At 40.4% G+C, this 21314-nt stretch overlaps 1 protein-coding gene across 2 annotated transcripts in view; it reads right to left on the minus strand.

Annotated features, from left to right (window-relative positions):
- Positions 1 to 763: 763 nt before the first annotated feature.
- Positions 764 to 21314, minus strand: part of CCR3 (C-C motif chemokine receptor 3) — a 34513-nt gene continuing 13962 nt past the window's right edge. Inside the window, exons 1-2 of one of the 2 annotated variants that reach the window (XM_006173922.3) lie at positions 14220 to 14350; positions 764 to 2831 (exon numbers count right to left, since the gene is read on the minus strand). In XM_006173922.3, the coding sequence (XP_006173984.2) occupies positions 1753 to 2817 (1065 nt within the window). In that variant the 5' untranslated portion in view covers positions 2818 to 2831; positions 14220 to 14350 and the 3' untranslated portion in view covers positions 764 to 1752. Of the gene's footprint in view, positions 2832 to 14219; positions 14351 to 21314 lie in introns of those variants that run through there. The other variant, XM_032458691.1, reaches the window with a different exon arrangement.

Below are 21314 nucleotides of genomic sequence, written 5' to 3' on the forward strand. Positions count from 1 at the left end.
TGGGAGGTGATGCTGTGGAATTGTCCACCATGCCCCAGCCCTCTTTCTTTCTTTTTTTTTTTTTTTTTTTGTTTAACAATCTATTTTGTAGACTTTGAGCATCTAGCTCCTAAAACTTCAGCAAGATCAAAAATTATATATATATTCTCAAATTTTGTTTAATTTTTTGAAAACTGTGTTTCCACATTACAGAATCCAAAGGGCACAAAAGGGTATTCAGAGAAAGGTCCCCCCTTTTCCTATTCATTATGCATATCCCTCCCTAAAGACGACCACTGTTACTGCTTTCTTTTGTATCCTGTAAGAAGCTGATCAGTGCGTCTAAGCACAATGCAAAATGTGTGTGTGTGTGTGTGTCCTCTTGTTTTTTTTAATATACACTCTGTTTTGATCTTTGTGTTTTTCAATCAACCATATATTCCTTCTGGTGCTTTAACTCTTCCTTCACACTGTCTCAGCCAAATTCTTCTCTGGGTGCTCTTGTCACCTTTCTTATCAGCCGTTGATCTTTCCTTGCCTCCACACGTATGTTGTCTCCTAACTTACTTCCCTGCATGGTTCTGAGCCTCTACTCCGTCCTCTATGTGTTTCCAGATTTTATCTTCCTAGCTCACCATGTTGATTGCTTTACTCCCCTGCTCTAAACAATAGCTCTCCTTGCCTCTCCAATAAAGCCTGAGATACTTTGCCTGAAATTCATGGCCCATTCCAACCTTCCCACCCACCCTGACACCCACACATGTTCCTGCCCTCCCCTCTCACCTTTGTATTGGGCATTCCATTGACTTAGGGTGCCTTCCCACAAATCTTCTCCCTTTTCACATCCTGCCCCTTCTTCAGAGACCTACTCAAAAGCCACTTCCTCCATGAAGTCTTCCTCCCTGAGATCCCAGCTCTTTCTTCCTGGCCCAGGCACAGCATCAAGTGTGTTCCTCTTTGCACTGGAGTTATTTGTGTCTGTCTTATATCCTCTACCACAGGGAAGGTTTCATGGATGCAAAGATTGTTTGTCTTACACATTTTTGCATCTTCAGTTAACCTAAGGTAATGTTTGTGCATCCTGTCTGTATCACCTAACACAACAGTTGTTGGATAATGATGATCAATCAGTGAGACTGGCGTGTAAGAGGACAATATCTGAACAATTCAGGGCTCTGAGAAGTTTCTATGAACAGGGCCTTTATTCTCTATACCAAACTGTTCTTCAGTTGAGTCGCTCCTGGGAAATGTGGTCATTTGGTGCAAATAGGAAATCAGTTCACTATTAAGAATATTCAGAACAAGTGTGGCATGCCATAATGGTGCTTGAGAGTACATATGCACAAATTAAAAAAAAAAACACTTTTCATCAAGCAAGGAAAGAGTTCGGCACATTAAGAAGTAATGTAACTGATTTATTGTACTTTGTGAAGTAAGTTTCATTTATGTGAATCATTGGCTGAAGTTAAGTTTTAAAATATAAAAAGTGTTACCTGTTTATAGCTGCATATAGTAACTATCTAACATTCAAGTGCATTACATGTATGTAACTCTTCAGAGAATCAAGCAAAGCTATGCTTTTCAGGGTTGATGATAAGTTGACCTTTGGTAATGACTTTGGGGTGCATAGATATTCCACCATCGTTGTGTATATATTTTAACATCTTCAAGAGCTTCATTGTTGCCCTGGAAGTTCAAAGGACTGGTGTAGAGGTCTATACATTTGCTTCATCTGCCCTGTGCATCTTCTTTAGGCAATGTTCTGCATCTGACCTAAAATACAGCAGAGAGTTCCTGCTCCCCTGTTGATGGGGATACAGAGCTGGTTCTTTCCAGTTTTTCGGCAGGAAGGAATGGGATGTATTTGCTCAAGTAGATGGCCACGTGCCTGTGGAAAAAGTGGCGGAGGTGCTTCTGGAACCTCTCACCGACGAAGGCGTAAATCACAGGGTTGACACAGCAGTGCGAGTGGGCAATCACCTCCGTCACCAGCATGGCCAGATCCAGCTGTCTGCTCTGCTCACAGTCGGTCTCAAAGTTCATTTGAAAAGCAGAGAGAAGGAGAACCAGGTTGTAGGGTGTCCAGAAAATGAAGAAGACCACCATGATGACAAAAATGAGCCGGATGGCCTTATATTTTTTTTTACTGGGGCATCTCAGCAGCGTTTTAATGATTCCTGAGTAGCAGACAGCCATAACAAGCAGAGGCAGAGCGAGACCCAAGATATTCATCCTCAGAGCTTGGAAACTCTTCCAGGCATCTTCTCTACCCTGTGGGTAAAGAGGATTACAGACAGACTTGCCAAACTCCTCCTGGGACTCATGGAAGATAAAGTCAGGGATGGCTGCTAGCCCTGCCAGTCCCCAGGTGAAGGCACTGGTGACGATACCAAAAGTGACCGTCCGGGCTCGCAGGGCAAACACAGCGTGGACGATGGCCAGATACCGGTCTATGGTGAGCAGGATGATGAAGAAGATCTCACTGTACAAGCCCATGTGATAAAGCCCAGAGAGCAGCTTACACATGCAGCGGCCAAAAGCCCACTCTTTCCACCCAATGTAGTGAATCCAGAACGGCAGCGTGAGCAGGACAAGCAGGTCAGAAACGGCCAGGTTGAGCAGGTAGATGTTGGTCATGATGTGGAGCCTCTTGTATTTTGTAAGGATCATCAGCACCACCACGTTGCCCAGCAGGCCAACCCCGAACACCAAGGAGTACAGCAAGGGCAGGAACTGGGCACCCAGCTCCTTGACATCGACTTTTTCGCATGGCATTGCCTCCTCATAGTCGTAGGGTGTGGTCTCCACAGCCTCTGTCCCATTGACTGAGGCCTCCATGTCCCTTGTCGTCCCTGTGATGGAAGAACAGAGCAGCCCACGATTAGTCATGATCACCCCTGGTGAACCTCACCAGTTGATTTGTTCATTTACTTGATAAAACTACATGGGATGAACAGCCTATACCTTCCTCAGCATGTATTTTCAAAAGGATATCAGAGGTACCATGGGGGAGATGTCATGTTTTGAAAGTCAGCATGATCCATGATGAGAAAAGAAATAGAGATGTTGTGGATGGTGGTGGAGAGTGGGGATGTTGTTCTGAAAGCATTTGAAGATGTACAAAACAGGAAAACACAGGTCAGATAATGATAACATATTATAATTATTATTACTGTATCTTTTAAGGCATTTTGTATTTTATGTTTTACAGTTTATATATGATTTTCAAAATAATCTTACTTATTTAAAAACCAAGTGCTTATAATAATAGTAAGTGATTGTTATTACAAATAACTACCCCTCTCCATGGCTCCATAACAATGTGCTGTTCATCATAGCTAATGGGGAAATTGAACCTTAGAGACATTTAATAATTTGCCTAAAATCCTCTAACAAGTAATTACGAAAGTTTGGGCTAGTTCTTCAGTATCTATGCCCAGTTTTCTCATTGCTAGGTTCAAGTGCAGTGATCTTTAACTTTTGAAGACTTAACTATTGTAATTTTTATTAACTATTATAACAATGTTAAACAGCATTACCTTTTCTTGTTCCTGATAATGCTGAGATAAGCCAGTCATGTGCCAACAGCAAACCCTTTAGAACTTCTTCAGAAATGGGCTAAGCAGGAGGTGTAGGCCAGTGAGATTTCTTATTAGAGTTGATATTTCTCAGACCAGGATCCCTAGGGCCAGTGCCTACTTCTCTTAAGATTACAGACTTGGCTGGAGAAAGAAGGAAAATCAAACAAGGAAGGAGTCCCATGAAGGGCAGTTAATCTTTGCACTGCTCCCTTGTAAGGAGTCCTGCTGACTTGCTCCTTCCTATGAGCAAGGTACAGGTGTGAGGACATGAGTATATGTCAGTAGGCATCTCTCCAGTTAAGTCTTATAAATGCAGTACTTTGAGCCAGCGGCAAGGAATTGTCTTTGCTTCTCAAGAGAATACTGGGACCCCAAAGGTCAGCACATGTCAGGGTTTTGTTCAGTGAAAGTGACAATAGAGAGGGGAGACACAGGAGCAGGTCTTGGCCATTCTGCTTGCCAGCTATGGGACGTAGACAAGCCCTTAACTCTGAGCCTCATTTACTCATCTCCAAAATTAGGATCTGCTACCACCCAAGGTTGTGGTGAGGATCAAATGAGAGTGTCTCCATGAGATCACATTGTAAACTTTAAAAAAAAAAAAACCTGTGAAATTGGTAGGAAGCAGCAGTGAAAGAAAAGCGATCAGAAGCCATTTCATATGAACTTAGGAAAATGTAGGGGCTCTTGGGTAGAACTTGATCTGTTTTCATAACTCTGTCCTGATATATCATCCACTGACCAGTGACACATTTCAGGCTTTTGAGATGAAAAAGAGAATTGAAGAACAACTGATATGTATGATCTTATCAGAATTCTTATTCCTAATGGCATAATCCACAGCCACTGAGAAAAAATAACCATCGTTTTCTCTGTTATGCATTTACAAACACAAGAGTGTGTCTCTAAACCTTAATGTCTTAAGCAAGAGAGGAATAGATCTGCTTGCTCCAGAGAGCAGAAATGCCTGTACTCACCATTAATTATTTGTATTTTCTTTCCTTTTATCCCAGACTGATCCAAAAACAAGTCAAACTTTTAAAAAAAAATTCACTAAAGTTGTGTTAACTTGAGGCTCATGTCTTTAATTCATGCATCACTTCCATAAAACCAACATGATCAGTATGATAAAATTGTAGAAGCTTTGGGGGCCCTAGACTGCAAAGCACAAGGAAGCAAGCAGGTTCTGTAGAGTCAGAAGCCAAGCCCTTGATTATTAGTTACATAGAGTCAGAGATCTGAAGACTGTAACGGTTCTCAACTGTCTGCTGTCCTAATCGCAGTCCTTGCACTTTGGAAAAACGATATGGTAATAGTAAACAAATAAACAACAGCAATAAAGCAAAGCAAAAAAAAAAAAAAAAAAAAAAGTAAAAACTACCCCAAATCTCACCATGAAGAGTTTACCACCATTAACATTTCTCTATGCAGATATGCATACATGGATACTAAGTTCTACAAAAAAATGAGATCATACTCCTTTAGTTGGTTCACTAAAATTGCTCACAGTACAACTCAGCCCTGCAATGTAAATGAAGTTTCTTTAGTTTCCAAAACTATTTGGTCCTCTGTTACTAGCTTCCCACCTGCTGGGTGGTAGGAAATGTTTTCATAAATTTTAGTCCCAAGTGGTTTAAATTTAGCCTGATCTATCCATTCATTTGAATGATGACTTTAGGTTTTACTCATCCTGTTTCCAGCTTATAATTTCAGTTCCTTGTCTTCTCTCATTTGTCCTGTCTAAGATGGTGTATAGATATGGGGGAGAGGCCAGCATGACTCGATACACGGACAGAGTAGGGAGGGGATGTTCTGGTCTCCTGCTGGTTCTTGATTTAAGTGGCCGGTATCTGCTGAGCAGCATCAACCTAGTCCCAACTCTGAGCCTTGTGCTAGCATCTGCTGCAAAGGTTTGTAGCTAATGGCCTCAGGATCCATTCATTCTCTGTCCTCCCCAGGCATAGTGACCTCTCTCAGTGATGGAGTGTTACCTTTGCTATCGCTAGAATGGAGAACCACATCTCCCTCAGGTTCCTGGCCCAGGCTGTGTTCTTTCTCCTGAACTGCTAGGTGCCCAGGCAGACATGCTGCTCGACTCCATGTCCATGTACAACCAAGGGACACAGAAGACTGCAAACTAGATTGTTTTTCTGCCTGGCCACCAACTTAACTGCACTAGCTACCCCATGTGGGTAAGTAGGTGCCTTGCAGAGAGACATCCTCTTGGGGGATCCCCCCAATTTTTCAAATAGCCCTAAATACCCACCAACTCTGGTGAAAGCCTGGATGGGAGAGACAGGGACACACAGGTGTGACTGCTTCCTTCCATGACTATTGTCTCTTTTCTCACAATTCTTGGAGTCAGAAGGAGAGAAGTCCTCTCCTTGCCATTCTTGTTCTGGCCAGGTCCAACTAAATATTTATGCAGCCTCCATTTTTACTGTGGTAGATGGTATAAGGTCATAGATACCTCTCTATGTTAACAAGTATAGTTTTACATTCACCAGTGTAAATATTAATAAATGCTGCAAAGTTTAATTGAAAAGAAACATCTAGAATTGGAGACCCTTCTTTAGAAAATGTATTTAAGTTTGAAATGGCATTTTAATTATCAAATAAAATTTAATGATGACACTTAGTGCTGGTGAGTTTGCAGTGAATCTGGAGCACTTATTCATTGCTGATGCAATGTAACTTGATTCAATAAATTTCACATATAACGAGAACCATCAAGATACACATGGCTTTGATCCAGTAGTTCTGCTCCTGAGAATTTAACCCTGAGGGGGAAAAGTCGACAAAACCAATATATAAGGTGCACAAAGATGTTCACTGTGGCATTATTTTCAAAATAGAAAAACAAGAAATGCGAACAGTCTAAATGTTTAACACATGAAGGATATTTTGAATTAAATTGTAGTCAATTTACACAATAGGTTATCATGCAGTTGTTAAAACTAGTTTTGGAGACGAGGTTGAATCACAGACAAATGTTTATGAAAAATGACAAGAATATAAAGTGTGTAAATGAAAATCGCAACAACATGAAATTATATGCACATATAAAAGGCAAAAGGCAAATAATGAAAATAGCTGTGGGAGGGAAGTAGATTATAATTTTTAAAGCTGTAAAATTTTTAATTTTTCTATATTCCATTATTGATTAAACTATAATAGAGAACAAGTATTTTTAAGCAGGGATTTCTGGAAGAGTTGGCAGACATGTTTTCTAAAGCTAACTGGGTTGAAAACCTAGGCAAATAACAAGATGAAGGGTATACTCATCAGAACCTGAAACCACAAACTGAGATTTAAGAAGCTTGAAGAGGCGGCCACGCTAGGTAAAGAATTTGAATTTTGTTTTGAAATTTAGAGATCATAGTAGCTTCGTTCTCCCCTTTGATCTTGGGTGGAGCTGACAAACAACCACCCAAACAGGGGAGAGAAGGCTTTTCTTAAGGTCCTGAGACTTGCGTTGGCTGGGGCTCAGCTGGCCTCCACGGGAAGACTGAGAAGGCCCTTCATATTACCACTGTGGTTACCTTCATGTGGACATGTGGGCTGCCAGGATGCCTCCAGATTATTCAGTGTGTGATACTCTCATGCCCACAATTTTTCTTCTTCTCACTCCGTAACTCTTATAGCTTTGGGCAAATTCTGAAGTTGGAGGATATCCACAGGACCCTGCTCTTCTCTTGCTAGAGCAGCCGTTCAGCCTCTGTGTCTGGACGCTGTGCTTAGATATCCCAGAGTGAACATCAGAAGGGCAACCCTGGGGTTTACAGTAATTCAAACTCTCTTGTCTTTGAAGAACTGGAGGCTACTTCCCTGCATCCAAATGCAAGCCAGAGTCCCTCCTAATGAGAATCCACTCAAACAGTCTTGTTAAACTCCAAAAATGCCCCAAATCAAACCAGCTCCTTTGTCCTGAGCCCCACCCTGCACGATGCCTTTAAATGGAAGAAATTCTCATTTTCCAGCATGGATCAAATAATGCATGATATGGTCAGAAGCTTGCTTTGTATGATGTGTTTTTTCCCTTATTGTCAACAATCACCTGGGAAGGGAAAAAGTACTGAGAGGAAGATGGTCTCTGAGTTCAGGAAGTTTAGATTCTTTACACATAACCAATGTGTGATAAGAGTCAGTAATAACTACCTTTCTTACGCCAGGCACTTTATATAGGCTTGCTTGTCCTCATGGCAGGGTAGGATTTTACATCCCCATTTTATAGGTGAGCAGAGGCTTGGCAGGGCTTAGTAACTATTCTGTCGATGCACAGCAGAGCTGGGACTCTGTGTCCTTTGACTTCAAGGTCTACACTGTTATTGCCTTAGGTTTCCATTTAGAAAGGACCTCTACACCCCAAGATTACATAAGTGTGTGTGTGTGTGTGTGTGTGTGTGTGTGTGTGTGTGTGTGTGTGTATATATATATCTTTATGGTTCCATGTTTATACATACAAATCGCTAATATATTTTAATTTAGCTTGATGTATGGCTTGAAGTGCATTTCTAGTTTATTTCTCTCTAAATGGTTGTCCTTTCTGTGGATGTCTACCATACGTGGAGGTCATGACTTCCAAGAATGATAATGCATGTGATCCATCTGTGGTGGCCAAAGCCATAGATGCTCTGTCCTTGCTCTGCGCTAATTGTTCTCAATATTTCTCAGAGCTGTCTGAATGTTTTTAGAAGTAAATGTCAACAAGCTCTTGTCAGATGGGTAAAAAAAAAGATACTATTAATTTGAAACTCATTTCATTCTAAAACTTTGCTAAAGTGGAAAACTGTCATGCCTATGATGAAGAGAGCTGATCCTCGACAGTAGGATGTGGTTGGAGAGGTGCAGTTTTAAATTAGAGGAGGTCATTAAGGAGCTCATGGGGTGACATTTGAGAAAAGACTTGAAGGAGGTGAGGGAAGGAATTGAACAGGTGTCTGGAGGCTGAGAGTTCTAGGTAGAACAGCAAGTACAAATATCTGGAGATGGAAGAGGGCCTAGACATGTTCTGTGTAGAACAAGAGCACAAGTGTGGCCAGAAGAGGAGTGAGGGGTGAATATTAGGAGAGGGCATCAGAGAGACATGGGTAGGGTTGGGTGGGCAGGGGTTCAATGGGGACCATTGGCGAGTTTCCATTAAAGGTGTGACATCCAACTTATATTTTGTAAGGATTATTCTGGCTGCCACATAGAGAATAGACCATGGAAGCAAAGTTAGAAACAAGGGACTGGTAAGGAGGCTGTTATGATAATCCAGGCAAGATGTGACACTAGATTGAACATGAGAGCAGGGGTAGAAGGGGAAAGAAGTGGATGGATTCTGTATAAATGCAGAAGTTAGCCACAGGATTTGTTGACAGATAGAATACGAGTAAGTGAGAAAGGGTGACTCTAAGAGTTTTGCCCTGAACACCTGGAAGGATGGAGTTGCCACCAGCTGAAGGCCGGGGAAAAAACAAGCCTGGTTTGGGACAGTCAGGTTTGAGATGACTGTGTGCCATCCAAGAGGAGATGTCCAGTAGGCAGTTGGACATATGGCTCCAGGGGAGAACTCTTGGCTGAAAATGTAAAGTTGGCAATTGTCATCACATAGATGTGTTTAAAGTCATGATACTGGAGAAGAGCACCAGAGAGGTAAGTGTAGACAGTAAAGGACAGCATCCTCAGACATGCCAAAAATCAGAGGTCACAGAAATGAGGAGGACACAGCAAGAGAGAATGAGAAAGAGTGGACAGTGAGGTAGGAGAAAACCCAGAATCTCTTGTGTCTCAGAAGAGAAGCAAAGAAAGTGTTGTGAGGAGAGTAAAGTGAGGATTCTGTGGAGCAACACATGCGAGAACATCTGGGCACAGAGCCAGGCAGATGCATGTTAGTTCTCCCCCTCCTCCACACACTGACCTTCTCTACTTTTCAAGTTTTCAGGCCTGTCCAGAATTTCTTAGATCTTGTCCAAGATAGTATACTATGACTTTAGAGGAAGGAGTATCTCCTCCACCTAAAGAGAAATTCTTGACTTTCCACAAATAACCAGTCTGTAGCCCATTACTCAAGGTTATAGAAAACCTACGGTGATTGGTATCCAGTAATGCTTTAACAAGCCTTTTTAGCCTTCATTAAAATATTTAGTTACAGTAAATGAGAAGTTTGAATTTCTACAAATGAGTTTGGTTGAATAACCTAATGGGAACCCACGATTGTATTAATCCATTTTCTTACTGATATTCCAATGAAGAATCATCAAGGTTAGATTATCACAAAGATGACAGGTGGGTGGTAGATAGAAAGAGAGAGAGAAAAAGAGAGAGAGAGAGAGAGAGAAAGAATGAAAGAGAAAGCAAGAAAGCAAGAAAGAAAGGAAGGAAGGAAGGAAGATGGATGTTCTGCTGGGCACTTAATTTGGGGGTTTTTGTTTGTTTGTCTTTTGTATTTTCATCCACAAACCTTTAATTCTTGTTCACATTACATGAGGGCTATGGGTCAGCTCAAATTCTGCTGGTCTCTCCTGGCCTCCACTCCCAGCTGTGAGTACACTGGGATCTACTCCCCATATTTTCTCATTCTGGGACCTAGGCTGAAGGAACAGGAGGTTGAACTAAGCCATGCAAGCACATTTAAAGCTTGTACTTAGACATGATGTACATCATACCCACTAACAGTCCATTGGTTAAATAAGGTACATGGGAAGCCCAGCATAGTCAGGGCAAGGAAGGGTGTACTCCTTTATGGGGTGGAAGGGAGTAAGTGTTTAGAAACAATGATACGACCTACCACAGATACTGGGCACTTAGTTTTGACTGCTTTAGGATGCTGTGAAATGATCATTTCCCATAACTGCATACACTGCTATGCTACTAATTTAATCTGTTTACATGCAGGAAGTTTTTAAAAAAAAAAAAAAAAACCCGTCACATGCTAACTTTACAGTCACCTAGAATTTCAGATTAGCATGTGATGGGGTTTTAAAATGGTCTGAGATTATATCCAGAGCACTAGGCCAGGTCCTAGGCAAGACATTTAATGCAAACTTTGCCCAACTCAGATGTAGTGGAGAGGAAACCCTACCCAATAAAGATGAGCTGAAGGAGCCAGAGGTTATCTACCCTGCAGAAATGACACTTAGAAAAGGAGAAGAGAGCAAGATACTGGTGTGTAGATGAGAATTGAAATCATGTGTGACCCCCAGCGGCTCCCACTAGAACCAACGGGAGGTAGTTCCAAGAGGCAAATTCAGCCACAACAGAAGAGTTTGAGCCAGACTGTCCAAAATAAAATGAGTCCTTGTGAAGCCTGAGCAAGCTGTGACTAGAGAAATTCAAGAAGAGGCTGGGTAGCTGGCTATCAGGGACATTGTAGGAAAAGATTTCCACAGTGGGAGGAAGGTTGATGAGAGCAGTGGTTCTCGGCTCTGGCTGCACATAGGAATCAATGGGGAGCTTTTGAAATCCTAATGTCAAGTTATACCCTTGAAAAGTTAAATCAGAATCTCTGGGGGTAGAACCAGGGCTTCAGTGATTCTTAAAGCTCCCCTGGCAATTCCCATGTACAGCCTAGGTTGACAACTCTTAGACTAGGTGACATGAAATCCCTCCTAAATTTTTAAAATCTGTTTGCTATATCTGAGTTACAGACCTCCAACCTCCCTAAGCTTAGGTGTGAAGGAAAGAGGAAATGTAAGGGTTGATCTAAGAATATCTTCAATTTCAAGCTTTTTAGAAGCTGACCCCAAGAGCTAATTCAGCCCTAGTCTATATTAATAGGTGATCCAGAACATAGAAAATCTACTCGTCTGATTCTCCATCTACCTCTCTACCCAGATGTTTCTTCATTTATTCATCCAACTAATTAGCCGTATAGCTACTCAAGTTGCTTCCCACCTATACAGCCAGGGCCCCCTCCCCTTTTACATCTTTCCACAGAGAACCTGGGATAGTCAGAAAAAAATAATTATCTGGTACAGCATTATCCAATAGAAATTTTCTGCAATGATGGAAATGTTCTGTGCCTAGTAGATACATAGCACCTACTAGACACATAGCTGCTGAGGACTTAAAACGTGGCTACTGCTATTGAGGAACTGAGCTTTTCATTTTATTTGAATTTAATTAACTTAAATTGGAATAACCACATGTGACAAGTATCCCACATATTGAATGGTGCAGGACTAGTGCCCAGTATAATGCCTGACAAGTAATAGCTGCTTAATAAATGCTTTTTAAATGGATAGAAGGATAGAACCGAATTTTACCCTGCTTTTCACTTTTCAGACTATACATTTGAAATATTAGGTTCTATCCCAGGTACCACATTTTAAGAGGGTTAGTATCAACCTGGAGCACAAGACAGGCTAGGATGATAAACATCCGGAAACATCAGCCGTAGTTAGCAGAACTTGGAATGTTCTGTGTGAAAAACAAATGTCTTCAGGTTCATTTTTATTTCTTTTCTTCTTATTTTTTCCTCCTATTATTTGTACATCTTTGATCTGGACCAAGTTTTCTAATCTTTTTTTATTAAAGGGTTGGATTAGGCTATGTTTTAGGTCCCTTTGAGATAGAAAAGTCTATGATGTGATAACTTCGTGTAGAAGAGGAAATGAAATTTGATGATATTGGAGGAAAGTACATTAAGTCGCACTTGGGGAAGAGCTTGCTAAGAACCAGGATGTGCAGGAACAGAATGGGCTGCCTTGTGAGCCAGTAACTTCCCTCCCTGGAAATACACAAGAACCTCTTAAGGTTGAAATCATGAATAAATGCAGTCTTATTCCCAGCTGCAGACATCTCCCAGCCTTTATATTTTAGGGCAGCACATGGACTTCCACAGCTGCCAATCATTATTATTAGTTACTAGAGCAAAGGTTATACCCCATTCTTGTAGTGTGGTTAAGTGACTTGGTTTCATCACCTGCCAAATGACAGGATATTTTTTACTAACTTCCTTGTTCGAAGATTAGACTTACTCTTTATATTCCAATAAGCAAGTGTTTCAAATGTGGCTAATTTTTAGTGTTTGTATACAGGCTGATATGTTACTTAGTTGAAAGAGATGATTATGAAGAAATGTTTTATAGGGAAATTATGCCTATGCAGTCAAAATAACATGGTTCCTGGCCCCTGGTACTTCCATCCCCACTTATAACATGGAGAGAGAATGGCTGCCATGTTTGTTACAGTTGATAACACTTTTGCATGCCCTTTGGTATTGATATTTTAAATTTTATGTCCTTCACCTAGTTCCGTGTGGTTGAAAATTATTTGAAAATATAATTCGTAACAACTGCAACATATTGTATAGATATTCATGGTTGTTTAATCATTGTCACATTGTTGTGTGATTAAGTTGTTCCCAATTTGCACTTTTACAAATAATGCTGCAATAAACATCTTTGTATTTTTATTATTTCTTTAAAGTAGATTTCTCAAAGCACAATTTCTACCTGTAGTCATATTTCTAAGGCTCTTGATGCATTTTGCCAAATTGCTTCCAGAAAGTGTGTAACAATGTATATATTAGTAGGTGATGGTGCCAGTCTCACAGGAATCAATAGGAAGATCTAAAAGGAAAAAATTACTTGTCCAGTTTTACAGGCAAGAGGATGTATTATAACATTTATCTAATTGCTGAGGTTTTTTCTTTTAGTTGTAATTATTAGTCATTCATATTTCTTTTTCTGTGAATTATCTGTTTCTGTTTACTCATTTTATTCTGCTGGGTTTATCTGCTTTTTTCTTATTGAGTCATGCAATTCTTCCCTTAGGAGAAATAATAGCCTGCATAGTTCAAGATAATCATCAGCACCTTCTGAAATGAGCTGCAAATACTCTCTAACTACTATCACTTCCATATACCAAAGACCTCATACTCTCACCGCCTACCCTTGAAACACTTGTTAAACAACAGTTAACTTTCATTCCCAACATTGTGAGATTTCCCAGAAAATTAGGTAGGCTTTCTATCCCTACCTTCTAATCTAGGGCCAGGAAAGGCAAAGAGTCAACCTTGTAGATCCAGACAAAAGGATATCAAATCAACCGATCAACTGATTCATCTAATAGCCTAACTTAAAGTGGATTTTCAATGAAAAATTGAAAAATATATGTATATACACAAATATAATATATAAATGTATGTACACACACATGTATGTCAATTATATTTTCACTGAATATTTCTTACAAGTCAATATCAACAACAGAAAACTACTAAGTATAACCATTTTAGAGTGGTCATACTCTAAATAGTTGAGAATTTATGAAAGCACAGGGAAGGCAACATGGATACAGTCATGGGCATGTTAACTGAAGAAGTATAAAAGGCCAAGTTTGAATGAGTGGAAGAGACAGATATATCATGGTACAGGTGAGAGAAAGAAAGGCAAAATCAAGAAAGCAAGAAGACAATGGATATATTTCACAATCTACTCTCCCACTTTGGCCCCATACCACCTCCTGCATTGCAGTAGACCTCCCTCTCCTCTGCCTCCTCCATGCACGAGCACTCTGGGGAGGTATGGCTCCCACCTATCTAGACCCCTCACTCCATCTCCTTTTTCCTAGAAACCTGACGGTCTACCTGGAAACCTCTCCTAAACAAACAACTTCTATTGCATTTAATAAGCTCTTGCCCAAATGAGAATAAAAAGAAGACAGTGGTACCTGCTAATTTAGCAAAGTCCTTTGTGCGTCCAGTGATAGCTTAGGTCTCATCACACACGAAATGGAGATACCATCTGATACCACCAGAGACATTAGTAAGGTAGGAAGCAACACAGCTTCCTGTTTTAAACAGGCTTAGCTTCTCAGGTTTTGCAAGTTTTCAGAAATATATCGAGTTTGGTGCAGTTCTTCTTTTCTATGATTGAGATGACACACAGTGAACTCAGTTGAGTAATTCTTTAGATGAGTATTGCTGATGGTCAACAGCTATTTTGGAGGTTCTGCCCTCCCTTGATATTGCTTTTTTATTTTGGAAAGGGGGATAATTCTTGAATAAGCATGGCTTTGACCTATGAGGAGGCAGGATAAGAAAGTGAAATCGGGATTTCCTTGTGAAGAAAGAATGAAGACTAGGGGATCACCTAATTATTCTGCAGAATTCAATGGGAGACATTGATGACGTGAGTCGTAGCACAGCTTTAGACAGCCAAAGAGGACTTGAGTTTGAGTTTCAGTTGGCAGACCCTCAGCTGCATGACCTTGGGTTAATCATTTAATCTTGCTGGACTTCAACTTTCTCATCTGTCAATTGAGAATAATAATAACTACATCATAGGGTTGCCATGGAACCAACTAAGATAAATTTGTAAAAAGTCTCTGTGGACTATCCAAGGTTATGCAAACGTAAGGGGTGGGTAGAACACCACTGTGACATAAGCCTCACAGGGCAGAGACATGTGCCTGCTCCATGTGCTGACATGTCCACGAGACCTAGGGTGGTGCCGGGCACAGAGCAGGTGCTCACCCAGTATTTATGGGAAGAGCTCTGACCATGGATGGTGAGATCTATGATACACTGTCTACGTGGACAAGATGATGAAATTCACCGTGTTTATCAGACATCTGCTGTGTATGCAGGACTGTGTTCTATGGTCCAAATGATAAAGAAAAGATAGGGAAGAAAAGACAAAGACTGCTAGGAGGGCTCATGGGCATTCTGGGGGCCCCAGTTTAAGGGATCTTGATAGGCAGCATTCAGCCTCAGGTGTCCAGCAGAACCCCTGTCAGAAAAGAGTTAGAACTGGAAGCCTCTGGTCTGAAAAAGAGACGTCTTCAGTTGTTTTCTGTTATTACAGAGTTGCCCTTTCCCATGGGCCAGTGCTTTCCCAAGAATCACAATCACATTATGATTCTTGTTAGAAATGTGACTGAGGAGCCCATGTCAGATTCTTCACGCATGTCAAGGATTTCTCTTGATTTTTTTGGGGGGGGTGCTTTTTGTATTAAGAGCCGTCAATCTTTCAGGTTGTAGCTCCTTATTAACTTTCCATTGGTTCAGTGAACCAGTCTGTCTTTCGTGTCTCTTATGATCCAAGCATCAACATCAGAGCTGGTACCACATCTGATACCTACATCCTCCACTCACGGATTGTCATGTGATGTAATATGGCATTTCTAATAGAGGGTGTCATGTGGAACCCCACAGGTTTCCACAGAAAGCAGATCCTCTGAGACACTGTGTGGAAAACACTTATGGAGATTCATGGGACATTAAGTCTCAGGACATAAGTCTCTGAGAAACCCTGCAGTGAGGAACTGGTTTAAATTTGGCTAACCTAGTATTCCTCAAACCTATTTTTTTTTTTGTAGTGAAAGATTTTAAAGGTTTTATTTAGCAAAGGGAAAGTACACCTCCAAGAATGGGAGGTGGGCTGATCCAATGGCAGATAGCCCTCAAACCTATTTTTAACAGAAAAAAAATTTTTTTATTAAAATACAGTCAGTTTACAGTGTTGTGTCAATTTCTGGTGTACAGCATAATGTTTCAGTCATATATATATTCATTTTCATATTCTTTTTCATTATAAGTTACTGCAAGATATTGAATAAGGTTCTCTGTGCTATACAGAAGAAACTTGCTGTTTGTCTATTTTATATATAGTAGTTAGTAGAAAAAAAATTTTTTTCAGTTAACACCTATTACATCCCTCAAGGCTAGGATTTGGTAGGTGAACTCTGGGTGGGTCTGATGGTTTGTCAGCATGTGGGCACAGCACAGTACAGTTGCCAACTGCCTTCTGACTCATCCTCTCATTTTGACAGGGGTCTCCATAGCAGCCCCTCGAGGTTGGCAGGGATGCTGTTGTTACCCTACTTTGTAGATGAAAAAACTGAGATTGGCAAATGCCATGGAGAAAGTGAAGGGCAGAGCTGGGATCCACCCCAGGGTTTAGACTGTCCATTGGTACTCATTTGTCCTAGGCTGTACTGCCGTCTGAAGGACAGGTGTCTACTGTCCTTCAGCTGAAGATGAAGATGGCAGAACATAAAGGCAGAACCCAAAGTGGTTTCCCCAAGGTTCAGAGTAGCTCGTTCTGTCTGGCTCTTCCTAGGATGGATAGGAGATTTTGGTGCTTCTTTCAGGCTATTCAAGGCACTCAGCTCACAGGTTACCAAGGCACATGGAAAAACTTGACACAAAACACTAATATCTCTGATCTTCCAGATTCTCAATGCACACAAACTAAAGCAACAACATTTTGGAGGAGAAACATCCAAAACAGTGACAACAACAAACCAAATAGAAGACAACTTAGGAATGTAGGAGCATCTGAGAAGGAAACAAACAAACAAAGGAATACTGAGAAGCTATGAAAGGGCCAGAAATATCTTGTGGGAGAGCTTAGGTCAATTATGACCTCAAAATGTGAAAGGAAGTGTTTGCTAGAGCGGCAGGGAGAAGTATGCGGCTTCTTTTAATTACCCCCGTCTTAAGTCACCAGCTCCTGGGTGCAGGGTCCTGCAGCAGAAAAGTGGACTTCAGCCATTTACCTCCTCTTACTAACATCTTCTCAGTGGAGTTAATGGAAGGGATCACGCAGTTAGCGGGGCCTGCTTCTGGCACTTGGTGGTCACGTGTATTTCTGAATTCCCTCCATGGACAGCACATTGCCCTTCTGTAAAGCTTCCAAATCAACAGACGCAAGCCTTTACAAAAAGAAATCTCCCCCGTCACAGACTCTCACTATAAGACAGATCAGAATGATCATGTGGAAGCTGTATTATTTGGAGAGGTAGTGCATCCAAGATTTAAACAGAAAAGCAGAGTCCAGCTGCGGCACTGGCCTCCAACTCAAATCTCAAATTAAACCGAGTATGCAGCAAACCACCCAGAGGATGGCCGTGAGCATGCACCTGGCACACCTCCAACTGCAGGGTGTGTGGTCAACCGCGCCCGCTGCTGGGCTTTGAAACCGAAGCTCTGCTTGCCCAGAGGCCATGCCTCCCACGGCCGGCACTGCCCCTGCCCCAGCCAGGCCCGGAATCTGCAGCAGGTCCATTCCTGGGAGACATGGCCTCCTCTGATGGGCGGCTTTAGCTCGAGGTTCCCCACTGGCCATGCCAAACTCCCCTTAGTCTGCACAACAGGCTGGAGTCTTCCGCCATCCTTCCCTCGCTCCCTACTTCACCTGGGGCCTGACATGCTCTCGTATTTTCCTTCACAGGTGCCTCCTCTAATAAAGTTGTAAAACCTGCTGGGTGTCTGCTTTTCAGAGTTCTGGACTAACACAACCTGCATATTCAAACTAGCTTCAAAATAGACCCCAGGTCCCTTTAGGCCATTTCTATGAGAAACTGTGTTGTTGCTGTTGTTGATCTAACTACTCTGTATGTTTCATTTTGCTTTTTTTATTCTTTTATGTCAATATAAAAAAAATCTAGTATCAAAATTAGTAAATAAATACAATGATGAAGAAAAAAGTGAATAATGATTTTAGAAGTGATGCAGAAAATACAGTTTTCTCCCCGAGGTATGGGAAGTACCTCTTATCGTAATCAAGTGCAAATACAGTGCAACTCTGCGTAAACAGGGAAGATTTGCATAATATCTGTCCAGTAGAATAAGTGACCCTTTCTTCCACAGTATCTCAAACTACAAGATGGACCCTTGGAAATGTAAGAGAGGAGAGAAAGAGAGAATAGATACATAGACAAGAAGAACAGTAGATATGAGGGATGGAGAGATAATAGATTTTTAAACTAATCTCTTCCCTTTTTCCAAATGGCAGCCAGAAATGTGTCTACCAAATGAGAGAATTTAATTTCTGCTTTGTTCACAGTTAAGTAATATGGTGTTTTGGAGGCTTCTGTAAACCCCAGTGGCTAGAAGGACCCCTAGAAGTGTAACTCCAGGTGGAGAGGAGTGGATGGTTTTTCTATGGGGTATTGTTTTGCATCCCACCTCCAAGATTAATCTGGGTACTTATTTATATTAAAAAAAATTTTTAATTGAAGTATAGTTGATTTCCAAAGTTGTGTTAGTTTCTGGTTTACAGCATAGTGATTCAGCTTTATATATATATATTTTATATATATATTATATATAATATATAATTATATATTCCTTTTCATTTTCTTCTTCATTATAGGTTACTGCAAGATATTGAATATAGTTCCCTGTGCTATACAGTAGGACCTTGTTGTTTATCTATTTTTATATATTGTAGTTTGTATCTGCAGATCCCAAACTCCTAATTTATCCTTCCCTACTCCTTTCCCCCTGGTAACCAGAAGTTTGTTTTCTATGTTTGTGAGTCTCTTTGTGTTTTGTAAATAAGCTGATTTGTGTCATTTTTTTTAGATTCCACCTGTAAGTGATATAAGATGTTTGTCTTTCTCCGACTTACTTCACTTAGTATAATAATCTCTAGGTCCATCCATGTTGCTGCAAATGGCATTATTTCATTCTTTTTATGGCTGAGTAGTATTCCATTATCTGTCTGTCTGTCTGTCTATCTATCTATCTATCTATCTATCTATCTATCTATCTATCTATCTATTATCTATATCTCACAACTTCTTTATCCAATCATCTGTTGATGGACATGTAGGTTGCTCTATGTTTTGGCTATTGTAAATAGTGCTGCTATGAACACAGGACTGCATGTATCTTTTTGAATTAGAGTTTCCTCCAGATATATGCCCTGGAGTGGGATTGCTGGATCATATGGTAAGTCTATTTTTGTTTTTTGAGTAATCTCCATACTGTTCTACATAGTGGCTACACCGATGTACATTCCCACCAACAGTGTAGGAGGGTTCCCTTTTCTCCACACTTTAGCCAGGTTTTTCATTTGTGGACTTTTTAATGATGGCCATTCTGACTGTTGTGAGGTGATACCTCATTGTGGTTTTGATTCGCATTTCTCTGATAATTAGTGATATTGGACATCTTTTCATCTGCCTGTTTACCTATGTGTCTTCATTAGAGAACTGTTTAGGTCTTCTGCCCATTTTTTGATTGGGTTTTTTGGGGTTTTTTGTTATTGAGTTGTATGAGCTGTTTGTATATTCTGGAAATTAAACCCTTGTCAGTCACATCACTTGCAAATATTTTCTCCCAATCCATAGGTTGTCTTTTTGGTTTTTTCGTGGTTTCCTTTGCTGTGCAAAAGATTATAAGTTTAATTAAAGAGGAAGAAAAATACCATATGAGATCACTCATATGTGGAATCTAAAAAAAAACAACAACAACAAAAACACAAATACAAAACAGAAACAGACTCATAGACATACAATACAAACTTGTGGTTGCCAAGGGGGGGAGGGGGGTAGGAAGGGACAGACTGGGATTTCAAAATGTAGAATAGATAAACAAGATTATACTGTATAGCACAGGGAAATATATACACGATCTTGTGGTAGCTCACAGCAAAAAACAAATGTGACAATGAATATATGTATGTTCATGTGTAACTGAAAAATTGTGCTCTACACTGGAATTTGACACGACATTGTAAAATGACTATAACTCAATAAAAAATGTTTTAAAAATTAAAAAAAGAACTATAGAATAATATGAATAAGCAAAAAAAAAAAGATTATAAGTTTAATTAGATCCCATTTGCTTATTTTTCCTTTTATTTCTATTGCCTCGGTAGCCTGACCTAGGAAAACACTGCTATGGTTTATGTTAGAGAGTGTTTTGCCTATGTTCTCTTCTAGGAGATTTGTGGTGTCCTGTCTTATGTTACAGTCTTTAAGCCGTTTTGAGTTTATTTTTGTGTATAGTGTGAGGGAGTGTGTTCTAACTTCATTGATTTACGTGTGGCTGTCCAAATTTCCCAACACCACTTGCCAAAGAGATTGTCTTTTCTCCACTATATGTTCTTGCCTCCTTTGTTGAAGATTAATTGACCATAGGTCTGTGGGTTTATTTCTGGGATCTGTATCCTGTTCCATTGATTCGTATGTCTGATCCAGATGGTAACCAATACCATGCTGTTTTGATTACCGTAGCTTTATAGTATTGTCTGAAGTCTAGGAGGGTTATGTCTCCAGCTTTGTTCTTTTTCCTCAGGATCGGGTTCTGAGTCTTCTGTGATTCATTGTAAATTTTAGGGTTATTTGTTCTAGTCCTGTGAAAAATGTTCTTGGTAATTTGATAGGGATCACGTTAAATATGTAGATTGCTTTGGGTAGTATGGGAATTTTAACAATATTAATTCTTCCAATCCAAGAGCATGGGATACCTTCCCATTTCTTTAAATCATCTTTAATTTCCTTTACCAATGTTTTATAGTTTTCAGCATATAAATCTTTCATCTCCTTGGTTAGGTTTATTCTTAAGTTTTTTGTTTTGGGTTTGTGTGTTTTGTTTTGTTTTGTTTTTTGATGTCATTTTAAAAGGGATTTTTTTTTAACTTTCCTTTTCTGATATTTCTAATCTGGGTACTTTTTAAATGTGTCAAACCTCTGTTTTGAGCAATGAAAATCCTGAGTAAATTTTAAAATGTGCCAGAGTTTCTGTTTTGGAAGAGATAAAAGAGCCAGCATGGGGGTTGGAGGAAAGGTATGTAGTGCTGAATGCCAGATGGCATCAGTGGACTGAGATGGTGACCAGGAGTGATGGGGTGGAGGCTGCTGTGGAAGGCGGGGAAGTTGGCTGGGGGCAGGCAGAGAAATTATTGTTTAATAATAAAAACAGCTTTTCCTGAGCACTTGTGTCACACTTCACACCAGGGATCTGCTGAGAGCTTTATATGCTTTGTCTCTAAACCTCTCAGTGACCTTGTGAGGAAAGTGAGTTTGTTT

This window comes from Camelus ferus, chromosome 17 (genome assembly GCF_009834535.1).
Source record: "Camelus ferus isolate YT-003-E chromosome 17, BCGSAC_Cfer_1.0, whole genome shotgun sequence".
In the NCBI taxonomy this organism is placed as follows: Eukaryota; Metazoa; Chordata; class Mammalia; order Artiodactyla; family Camelidae; genus Camelus; species Camelus ferus.